At 29.7% G+C, this 12,034-nt stretch overlaps 2 protein-coding genes across 3 annotated transcripts; both read right to left on the bottom strand.

The window, feature by feature from the left end:
* Positions 1-1,306: 1,306 nt before the first annotated feature.
* Positions 1,307-3,003, bottom strand: LOC108487626 (cytochrome P450 77A4-like). Its single transcript, XM_017792010.2, has one exon. It carries the CDS (start codon positions 2,983-2,985, stop codon positions 1,450-1,452), a length of 1,536 nt encoding a protein of 511 aa, XP_017647499.1. The 5' UTR covers positions 2,986-3,003; the 3' UTR covers positions 1,307-1,449.
* A 3,942-nt stretch (positions 3,004-6,945) lies between these two features.
* On the bottom strand, positions 6,946-10,817 carry LOC108487343 (beta-glucosidase 46-like). Of its 2 annotated transcripts, XM_053019960.1 has the most exons (13): positions 10,712-10,817; positions 10,440-10,568; positions 10,302-10,368; positions 9,312-9,373; positions 9,147-9,222; positions 8,999-9,073; positions 8,827-8,914; positions 8,483-8,735; positions 8,283-8,398; positions 7,924-8,179; positions 7,741-7,843; positions 7,557-7,665; positions 6,946-7,481 (listed from the first exon to the last, which is right to left on the bottom strand). In XM_053019960.1, the coding sequence occupies exons 1-13, from the start codon at positions 10,712-10,714 to the stop codon at positions 7,256-7,258; spliced, it is 1,563 nt and encodes a 520-aa protein (XP_052875920.1). In that variant the 5' UTR covers positions 10,715-10,817; the 3' UTR covers positions 6,946-7,255. The 2 variants fall into 2 exon arrangements, with proteins under 2 accessions (XP_052875920.1, XP_017647147.1); XM_017791658.2 differs by lacking the exon at positions 10,712-10,817 and having other exon boundaries at positions 10,440-10,670.
* Positions 10,818-12,034: the final 1,217 nt, after the last annotated feature.

Raw genomic sequence — 12,034 nt, forward strand, 5'->3', positions numbered from 1 at the left:
CATTATATATTAAATTAAAAAATAATTTGATCTTTTTGTTAAAATTTGAATCTGTTTTATTGTTAAAATCGATCCTTGCATATCAAAATGAGATAGACGTAGCACGCTACATGTAGTTATTTGATTATTTTATTAGTCTCTCCAGTTTTAACAATAAAAATATATGATATTTTTAATAGAAATGACTAATTTATTCTTTAATTTAATGTATACAGATTAATTTGATCATTTTTTTTAGTAAATAAGATAAAATGCAATTGGACTCATAGTGTAAGTGCCTCCATAACTTTTACATCCAAACTCATAATGATTTTATTAAGAAAAACCCTAAATTTTAAACCTAAGTTATCTAAACACGAAACTTATATTCCAAAAACGGGTAAAAATACCATGGAGGTCATTATATTAAAAGTCAAATTGCATTTTACTCCTACTAAAAAATGATCAAATTAGTCCCTATACATATGATCAAAGTGCAAATTGTTCATTTCTATTAAAATTTTATCCATTTATACTGTTAAAAATTGGTGTAATGGAATAATCAAACAATAACACATAGCATGCCACATGCGATCAATTTTTAAAAGTAGAAATAAATAAATTTTTTGTCAAAATGATCAATTTGATCTTTGATCAAACGTATAATAATTAATTTACATATTTTTTAAAAAGAATGATAAAATGCAATACAATACCAAATCCAAGTTCCTTCATAATACTTTTACTAAAAAAACTTAGATACAAGTTCAACAAACGTAAAACCATCCTTATCCTCCAAATGGCAGGTCTGGTCAAAGTGAAAGGATTTGAGGATAAAATATTCCATGTTACCTTATGTAGTATTATTGCATGTATTAAAGAGAGATAAATATGAAATCAGTAATGTGATGTCTGGTCGTTTATAAGTGAGTTTAAAAGCATCATTAGTCAAAAGATAGTCTTATTACTTTTTAGCTCCTTTTGGTCTCTTTACTAAATGAAAATTTTGTATTTCGATTCCTCTTAAAAGTTAAAATTTCGATTTAATCCATTTAATACAAGCAAAAAAACAAAAGTAGTATAAAGCTTTTTTCTTTTTCTTTTTTTTTATATGTTTTTAGCTATATTGATGGTGGATCTCTCCTTTATGAACCCATTTGGACTGGCAGTTAAATATTCCAATTAAGAAAAAAGCTAAAGACTTTATCTGTAAATCATTCACAGTCCACGAAAGTGAATGCAGCTCATGAAATTAAGTGGTTAACCATTAATACCATACATAAAACTATAACGAAAAAAAGAAAGATGAAAAGAGAATTGAAGAGGATTTAAATCAACCAAAAATTACATCTTTTCATGACGCTACATCAAATCAAGTGATTTATAATTTCAGGGGCCAAAAGGAAATTTTACTATTAGACTAGTTTATAATTTTTAATTTTTGAAAGGACTTAAAAGCAATTTCGCCATTTAAGGGATTTGTACTCGGGGCAAGATGACGGCCTTGAGAGGGTTCTTCATCACGACGGTGAATGCATAAGTCTCGGCAGGGTCCGGCGGAGCATCCGGTACCGGCAACCACTTGAAAGCTTGAACCATCTTTGCGATCAACAAATTTATGTGCAAAATGCCTAAGTTCCAAGCCGGACAAATCCGTCTCCCCGCTCCGAACGGCAGCATCTTCACCGCCCGAGTACCAGTCACGTCCACGCCGACCCCATCGCCGTGCAAGAACCTCTCGGGGCGGAACTCGCTCGGGTCCGACCAAATATCCGGATCCTCAGTAATCCATGCAGTGTAAATCTCCACGTAAACACCTGCCGGAATCGTGTAACCGGCGAGCTCAGTATCTTTTGTAGCTGCATGAGATAGAAGGAAATGACCCGGTGGGTGTCGCCGGAAAGTTTCTCTAACGATAGCTTCGAGATACGGCATTTTCTCCACGTCTTCTTCTTTGATTTCTCCATCTTTACCTACGCAATCAATGATTTCTTGGTACAGTTTTTCTTGAATTTCTTGATTCATTACCAAGTGAAGCATAGCCCATTCAACGGTCGTGGCGCTAGTATCGGTACCGGCACTAATCGCCTCCGAACAAAGAGTCACGTACTCTTCATCACCTAACGGACCTCGGGTCGGTGGCTCGAGTCCAAAGAGTGAGTCTACATATGCAGCACCGATTGGACTCACCATTTCTTGGTTAGGGTTTTCACCTTTCTCCACAAAAGCTCTTCGGTTCTTTATCAATGGAACCAAGCACTCTAATTGTTTCTTCCTTAAAGCTTTAGCTTCTTTCATTTGCCGGCGAAACAACGGTGTAAGTACCGGCAAGAAATCCGGCAACTGTGGCGATGTTATCATCATTACATCTTTAAGTATACTTTCAATTGTTTTAATCCTTTCTTCAGAGATTTTAGCACCAAAACATAAACAAATTAAAATACTACATACAGTGAGTCTGCAATTACTCATCACTTCCAAAAACCCATTCTCAAACGCTTCTCTTTTGATTCTTTTCATATGATTTTCAATCGCCCATTTTCGTATCCAACTGCACTGTTTTACCCTCGTGGGTGTTATCAGCTCAGTGACGAAGTTCTTCCTCAAGGTTCGCCAAAGCGGTCCGTACTCAGCCGAGTTGATGGCACATTTCCCGACGCTGAACATAAGCCGAATCGGAGAGTCCGGCGGCCGGGAAGCGAAGTCCGGCCCTCTTTGAACTAACGCTTCATGAATGAGTTTGGAATCCGTGACGATCACCATCGTGCGTTGCCCCATTTGCATGGTGAAAATCGGACCATATTTTTTACGTAACTCACGTATTATGAAGATGAAATGTCGACGTTGGAGGATGACTTGGATTAAGTTTCCGACAAGTGGCCAACCAGGTGGTCCTGGTGGGAGGTTCTTTGGTCCACCGCCGGTGACTGACCAGTAGCGCCACCAGAAACGGATGAAGATAAGTGCTAAACCAATAATGAAAATGTCAATCAACTCCATTTTCATTTTTTTTTGAGAGGATACCACAATGTAGTGAAAATTTTTGTGGTAGGCTTTATAGGAGGTGAAGAAGAGGGAATTAAATGAATTTGGTCCACCAGCTATCCATATCTGTTAATTTCTTTCACCAGATACATTGTGTACAGATCATACGAGTAGTAGCAATTGGCAAATAATGTCCGGGTAAATTTATGAAAAAAGGATCCAATATAATTTTTTTATAAATAATTTAGAAAAAAAAAAGTATGAGTACTTTTTTCTGAGAAAAGTTAATTATTTTTTTAAAATAGTTTTTGAGGGTAACAAATAACATTAACAGAAGGATCTTTTATAAAATTAGAAATTTTATCGTTGAAACTTATGTATTTAGAACATAGATTTGTAATTTTAAAATAATATATAATAAATAATAAAATGTATGATTTGAAATTAATTAATAATCACACAGTTGATATGGATTCAAACAATATACATTTTGCCCCATCAAAAACACAATTCTCACGCGCTTCATAATGATGGCTAGCTGATAAGTCCAACGTACGTTAACACTATATTATACAATACTCCTACCCATAAATACCCCAAGGCAAGGAACGATGGAAAGGAGATCAACTCTTGAGAATATACTAAGCTTATATTCTGCCAATACTCTTCGGAGCTCTTATCTTCGACATTCTCTCCACCCTAGTTCTCTTTAGCCTCCAACTTTTCAACCCGACTGGGTGAACTGAACTCCATAGCATCTACCAATCTCTTCTCTATACTCCATCATTGTTGTATTATTGTATCAACAACATAATTTGTTAAGATAATATTAATTATTTTTAACCTACATAATTCTTTTAAAAATATTATCATTAACAATTAAATGTTTATGTTATTTTATATTATTACTTTAACCAATTTTTATATAATGAATTATTAGTCAATTATTAAAATTTATTTATTATAATATATTTTGATAAGAATTGTTTATGGTAAAATTTTTAATCAAATCTTTAGAATTAAATATGTTAACATATTTTTCTTATCCAAATAAAATAACTTTATGGTTTCTTAAATTTTAGCGAACACGTATTAACAAATAATTAAAAATTATTTAATATTAAATATTAAATATTTAAAATTGGAATATAAATATCATAATCCCTATTGCTATTAGTATATACTAAATTCAGGTCTAAAAATAATTAATCTTTTTTAATTTAAAAATAATAACGTATTAAAAATAAATTTTTATTAGTATCTATATATTTATATAATTAAAATAAAAATATATTTAAAATTAAATTAAATCTATTTGAATTTAAATTTGTCGAATCGGTTCAAGGATTAATCCGACAAATCTAGTGCTAATAATTAGCATATTATTTAGAAAGGAAAATTATGTGACTATTATATAGTAATAAATATAAATGTCACAAAAATTTCATTGTCATATAATATCCAAACTCCAAGCAGATAAAAGGAACAAAAATAATTTTGTAAATTTAGAATTTATTTTTTAATTTAATTTTTGGATTTTATTAAATTTAGTTTATTTGTAATGTTATTTTTAGTTACATGACTTCCAATTGAGTTTCTTTTTCTATTTCAAAATGTCACACTAATACATTTAATAAAAAAATTTAACGGTGGTAACAATTTAACATGAATTTTAAAATTTAAAAAGTAGATTAACTAAATTCCCAAAAATAAAAATAAAGGACTAAATTTCAAATGTGGGAAGAGTAGAGGATTGATAACATATTTTAACATTTAAAGATTTACCATGTGTGATTTCTATTTCAGATATATTTCGGTTATTTTGTATTAGTTATTTATGGTTATAGACATATTATTTCCACTTGTAACTTAAAAAAATGTACAATTATTTGTAATTATAATGGCCGGAATGACAAAATTTAGACGATGAGTTAATTATTCGATTCAATATTTAATAATTAATTTTAATGATAATTCTTATATAAATTTAAGTTATAATTTTTAAAAAAGTCAAAGGCGCAATTAATTTGGTATAAAATTGTAGGTGTTTATTAAATCACTTCTATTATTAGCTAAAAAATTATTATCATGATTATTAAATTAACTCTATTATTAGCAAAGAAAATAGAAAATTATTAACATAATAATTAATGTGAATGCATTTATTTTATGAGTTGGAAATCAAATCAGAGATAGTTAAACTAATTAATGAATGAGTCTGCCAAAATCTAAACTTTTCTATTATATTTATTTTTACAATATCAAGTGAAATGCATGCTATAAAAGTTTAATAAAATTTAAAATATTTAATTAAGATATAGATATGATTAAAATTTTATAGAATTTTAAAAATTAAAACTGATTTCCAATATTTTAAGTGAAAATCTGCCTGCCCTCTTATAAAATTAATTCAAATTAAAACTTCACATATACAAATTATTTTACTTGTACCCAAAAAATTACTTATCATTTATAATAGGGCGAAGTTAAAATTTTTTAAGGAATCGAAATTAAATTGTAATAATAAAATATAATTTCATCATTTGAATACCTTATATTTTTATAATTTTAAAAGATTTAATCAAATTTCTATCATTTTAGGTGGTTAAAGTATAATTTTAATTTTATTAATTTAAAATTTTAAAAATTTAAATGAAAAATTTTCTATTTTAGGAGGATCTGGTTTGAGTCTCTTTATTTTCAATATTACTTCATCATCAAAGGCAAATCTAGAAGGGTTGACAAGGAGCTTGATTATCTCTAAAATAAAAATTACTATTTAGACTATTTAAAAAAATTAAATTTTAAATTAATAATATTATATTTTAATCTTTTTAAAAATATAAATTTAATTTAATATTTTAAAAATTATAAAATTTCATTGTATAGGTAAAAAAATTCTTCTAATTTTGCCCTGTTCATCATTAATGGGTTGCCAATTTGATTTGATTTTTAAATTATTTTCTTTAAGCAACAAATTGGGTTGACAGTGGCATGCATTTGGCAGAAAAATTTATGAGTTGCATTGAAATTCACGAATTTCATGTCTCCAATAAAAAAACAAACCCTTTCATAGCTTCGCAAATGCCAGTCGGTTTAAATTTTCCTACTCTTATTTAATGCAAGGCTTACATCACTTTTATACGTAGGTTTATCGTGATTAATTTACTCATCATGAATATTTAAAAATAATAATTAACAATGAAATATGTTGTATATTTATAAGTAGGAATTAAATTATCGATTTTATAATTAAGAAATAAAATCAACAATCATTATATCACTGTCTCTCTTATAATTATTTGTAAAATATTCTAAGTTTATTATTATGTATTTTAAAAAGTTTGGCAACGGGATTCTTGCTTCCATAAATCCTACATCATGTAACTTTTTAGGTTAAAATATTTTGGAAGTCTTTATATTATAAGAATTAGATTAAATTAGTTTTTTATTATTAAATATATTATTTTAATCCTTATACTATTAAAAAAATAAAATAAGTTCAAATAGTAATAGGATTAACTTTTATTGTTTAAAAATGTCTTGAATTTTTTCCATTTGCAATTAAAAGATTTTTCTTACATAATCATAAAAACTTTGAAAATATTAATTTTGTTAGACAGTAAATGATATTTTTAAAACAGTAAATATTAAGCTTATTTCGATTTGAATTTATTTAATTCTTTTTAATAACAGAGGGATTAATTTGATCCAACCCTTAATAATATAAAGATCTCTTAATACGTTGAACTCTTTTTGGTGTATAGTTTATATGATTTCATAATAATTTGGGCCTAAATTGATTTGACAATAATCTAAACCAAAATAACTTAAATAACATTTAAAAAATACTCAAAATGACTTGAAGTTAAACTAAAATTAAATTTAAAAATTTTGAGTCTCAAACTTAAATGATTCAAACATAAAACATGAAATTTGAACAAAATCAATGCAGATTAACTTGACCCAAAATCAAGCAAATCTAAAAAAAGGAGGGTAATTAATGATTAACATGAAAGAGATATATGTAGAATTGGGCCTAAAATATCCAGATTGATTACAGATAAATGGACCCAAAGGTTCAATTTCCAACCCAAGTTTTATCCTCATAATCTTAAACCCTCAAAACCCAAAGCTGAAAACTTTACAAACTATATGAATATGGGTTCATCAGGCTTATCTTTATAAAATATATGTTTTATTTGAACACAAATAACTCTGGATATCGTTTTTGCCTACATGGCTACACCCAATAATTCATTGGAGCAAATATATAGGACCAAACTTAATACTAGAAAGGGCTGTCGTCGGCATCTTCTAGTTGCTGCTGGTCTGGTCCTTTACATTTTCGATGCTCTGCAATTAAGTTTTTGTACCAAGTTGCTGACATTTTTGGTCTTCTCATCAGTGTCTTGTGATCAACATGGTGAAGACCGAACCTAACTGTATAACCAGAGTTCCATTCAAAGTTGTCTAGCAATGACCAGGCAAAGTAACCCTTTACATTTGCTCCTTTCCTAAAAGCATTCAACAGAACAACATTAATCCCTTGTCTTCAATTAACCAGACAGGTTTTTAGTTTGTGTTCTTACTTGATTGCTGTTGACAGTGCATCTAAGTGTCTATCCATGAAGTCTATTCGTTTTTCATCGTGTAAAAGTTCATCAATGGTGGAATCTGCTTTGATCACATCACCGTATCCTATATAGAAACACGAAACATTATGAGTGTATAGGTAAGTTTCTTTGTGCATGAGAGCTTCGGTTTTTCGCCTACCGTTTTCGGTAATGATCATTGGTATGTTATGGTATTTGTGTTTAAGATATGTTACGATCTTGTCCATTCCTTGGGGATATACGTTCAGCCAACTTAACTCGGTCTGCATAATTGAAAAGCTTCGGTTGTTAGCTTAACCTGCTATGCAGCCTAGTTGTGATTTCGTAAATTCAGGTTACTTACAGGTTCTCCTATAGGGATGCCATTTTTCTGTGAGCTTTGAGCCCAAAATCCTTCGGTTTTCGAGGTCCCTGATCCTGGTTCACACGCGGAGAACATGCAATCCTTGACATAGAAACTTGTATAGTGGTTGACTCCGATGAAATCAAGCCCTTGGTTTAGTTTCTGCTTCTCGGATGTTGTGAATTCGGGTAAAATGGATCCGAGAATGTTTTGCATTTCGCGAGGATATCGTCCGTATATGATTGGCTCTAGAAACCTATATGCAATTTTCGTATTAGACGCTTAAAACTCGAATCTCCACACCTGCATTACCTTCCCTAATCTGAAAACCGAGCGGCCTTACTGGTGAAGGAACGTACCAATTGATAGAGAAGGATTGAGCTCGTTCGGCTGCTAGCTTGTCGGCTACAGAGTTGCTGATCGGTTCATACCACATGCAATGCAACACGATTCCAATGCTAGCTCTTTGTGATTCCTAGAGTTCGAGTTGGAAATGTTGTTTCGATTAAGCTTATAATGCATCGATTCGAAATTGGATGTTTAGTTCATTGATTGGTACCTGGTATTTGGTTCTATAAACATGAACAGCTGCTATATGTGCTAAGATAATATTATGGGCTGCTATAAACGGCTCCTTCTCCGAATCACCATAGGTACAATTTCCGAAAGGCCTAGAACATCGCGACGGTGGGAATGTACCTAAACGGTAACCATACTTGACCTGGAAATCGGGCTCGTTGAACGTAACCCAATACTTCACCCTGTCTCCAAAGGACTTAAAACAGATATCTGCAAAGTATGCAAAATCCTCCCTGTGATTGAAAACAAGAAATAGAACCATTAGTGTCAAATGGCCATTTTAAGCCCCATGAAAGAGCTAAAAACTCGAACTAGATAGTTTACTGCGACTCCGGACTTAGCCAACTTCCGTATCTGTCTTCGAGTTCTTGAGGAAAATCGATGTGGGTCAATGTTACAAATGGTTCAATCCCTGCAGATAGTGTAAAAAAAAAAAACATCATAGGACCAATATGTAGAAAGCTTAAAAACAGTGATTCAAGAAAGGCAAATAAACCTTTAAGTAGGAGACCATCAATAAGGTTGTTGTAGAACTTGATACCAGCTTCATTGATTTCTCCAAATCTCCCTTCTGTTAAGAAATTGAATTACATACATACATACATACATACAGATCATAAATGGGTGTTTTCAAAGGGACTTACTAGGTAAAATTCTGGCCCAAGAAATGGAGAACCTATAGCTATTAACACCAAGGGAATGCATGAGATCAATGTCTTCCTATATCACAAAACATCATATGCTTATGATTTTGGATCAGATGGTGAAAATCATGAGCGAATATGGTAAGGAAGTAGGTAGGCACATACCAAATACCTATGATAATGGTCCACTGCTATGTCTGCATTGCTTCCATCAACAATCAAATTTCCTGTAAAAACGTGTCCTTAAATAATATTTAAAAAAAAATAAAAGATAAACAAATGAGATATATAAATTTTTCTGTTTGTCTCTTTTTCATTAAAGAGTATACATCATACAATAATTCTTCGCTAAAATCCGAAAGGTTAGTAGGCTATGAATAGCAAATAATAGCCAAATTCTACTATTAATACTCTAATTTGATCCAACTTTATCCATTGTAATTTTTAAATTTTGAATTTCAATCATAACCTAAATAATAATAATTAAATTCGTTAGTTCAAATTATGTTATTAGACAACATTATACGTAAATGCTAGACTTAATCTCAAATTGATATTTTTAATCATTATAATTATGAATTTTGAAATTTCTATAGTATCAAAGGAAGCCCTTGACACTTTAGCCAAAGGGTCAAATTACTTTTAGGTCCTCACCAAAATTAAAAGATTTAGTTTTGATCTCTTTAACATTTGATTAAATGAAAAAATATATATAATTTTAGTATTTTTGTAAAATTAATAATTCAGTTTAAGATTTTTTTTAATACAAAACTTTTAAGTTTGGTCTCCGAAACTTTATAATCTTATTTCGACTTCCTTAAACAAAATTTCTAGCTTCAACCCCGATGACGTTATACATATGATAAAATATTTAGAACATAAAATTTAGGAAATAGCAAATTTTTACTGTTTGGGTCAAGACTAAAATTTAAAAACTTGAAAAATATAGAACTAAAAATATAAATTAAAGCACAAGAACAAAATTCATAACTCATGCATACTATAGGGACTAATAATAGAATTTGACCTTAACAACAACAAAATAAAGTCAAGAACCAAACAGATAACATCAAAATAACTAACAAAAAAAAAAAAAACCCAACTACCCCCTAGGAGCAATAATTGAAAGAGCAAAGATAACTTGAAAAATTTTACCTGGTTTATGGGAATAAACATCCCAATTGTTCAATCCTTTACCATCAGCTAAGTAGCCACCTTCATACTGTCCAAAAACCCAGAGTTAATACAACAACAACAACAAAAACAGAAAGAAAAAAGTGTTTTAATTTGAACCTGGTAAGCGGAAGAGGCTGTTCCAAAGAGAAAATTTGAAGGAAATGCAGACAGGTTGTTCTTCTTCAAGCTTTGTCTAATAACTAGCAGCTCACATGAAATGAAGTTGAGTAAGAAGAAGAACAATATCTGTAAGAGAATGAAGAAACTCATGTAAAGCTTTTTCATGGAGATCTCCATGGCTGACTCACAAACAAAGCCTGTTTATCGGCTCTTATTTTGACGTGTATATATATATATATTGAACTTTATAATGGAAGAAATGGACCTACCATGCCTGTCTGCCTAGCGCAATGATGTGACTGAAATCGTCACATTTTTTGTCATCCTATTATATTTTAATGCAATGGGATAATTAGAAAATAAAAATAAAAAATCAATTCAATCTTTTTTTTTGGGGGGGTCTAAATTGAAGTCCAAATGTATTGATTCAGCCTCTTTCTTTGGATTGGTCCGCCCTATTCCAATAATGTTGTCACTGATCTTTGATGATGAAAAATTGTTTGGTTAAGCTAAGGGTGTAATTGAATTGAGCTGAGCTTAAATACTAATAAATTTAAGTTTAAATTCAATAAAATATTTATATTTACGTTTGAGTTTAATCAAAATATAATTGAGTTACTTTCAATAACAGAGTTAAAAATTTTTTTTGGGTAGAATTAAATCGTATACTTTACGATAATAAAAATATAATTTTATCATTTTAATAATTTATATATTTATAATTTTTAAAGAACTAAATCAAAATTTTATTATTTTGGGGGCTCAAGTACAATTTTATTATTATTAATTTAAAATTTTATAAATTATAAAGGGTCTAAAATAAAAAAATTTTATTTTAGGGGGCTCAAGCCCTTGCCAACCCCCATTGGCTACGTCACTAGCTACTCGTGTTTGAGCTCAATTAAGCTTGTGTATCAATTTTTATACTCGAGCTTGATTAAAGTCGTAAGTATTCAAGTTCAACTTGATAATTAAGGTTAGAGTTAATAAATATATATTAAAAGTAAAAATGTAATTTAATAATATTAAATATATAACAAAAATCAAAAACTCGATAAGTCTAACGAGTTTTTAATATCAAGTATTATTAAACTTGAATTTAATTTAAGCTCTACTCGATAATTACCAAATCGAATTTAAATTTTTTTTCCAAATCAAACTAATTTACTACTACAAATATAAAAGAAATAAAAAAAGAAAGGATTATCCATATTGTTTGAAAACAGCCAATAAGAGGAAAAAAAGACTTATAAAAAGATGAAAGGCAAGCTACCTTAAGTGGGGAGAGATTTGACAATGAATATTTTTTATTAGTGATTCAGACTTGTTGTTTTAATTAATCCTAATAATGGAAACAAATGAGTTAACAAGTTGAACATTTCTTAATTAACAATCCAATCCTTGCTTGATTTCTATTCTCCAAATTTTCAAGAAAAGATTTGATGATTGAGGACATAATCAATTATTTTAAATCTAACTTGTGTAGAAGAAGATATTTAACTTAAAATTAGGTTTAAATAATAAAATGGTACTTAAATTATATTAGTTTTTTAAATTGATATTTTAAAATTTTTTGGTCACCTAACCTATTA

Source organism: Gossypium arboreum, chromosome 10 (assembly GCF_025698485.1).
Source record: "Gossypium arboreum isolate Shixiya-1 chromosome 10, ASM2569848v2, whole genome shotgun sequence".
In the NCBI taxonomy this organism is placed as follows: Eukaryota; Viridiplantae; Streptophyta; class Magnoliopsida; order Malvales; family Malvaceae; genus Gossypium; species Gossypium arboreum.

Excerpts from the sequence above, each read along its gene's own strand:
- LOC108487343 (XM_017791658.2), bottom strand. The coding sequence starts at position 10,619 with ATGGAGATCTCCATGAAAAAGCTTTACATGAGTTTCTTCATTCTCTTA. Across the intron at positions 9,374-10,301 it reads TGTTTATTCCCATAAACCAG|GAAATTTGATTGTTGATGGA; the intron begins GTAAAATTTTTC and ends ACGTTTTTACAG. Across the intron at positions 8,736-8,826 it reads TGGCTAAGTCCGGAGTCGCA|GGAGGATTTTGCATACTTTG; the intron begins GTAAACTATCTA and ends TTTCAATCACAG.
- LOC108487626 (XM_017792010.2), bottom strand. The coding sequence starts at position 2,985 with ATGAAAATGGAGTTGATTGACATTTTCATTATTGGTTTAGCACTTATC.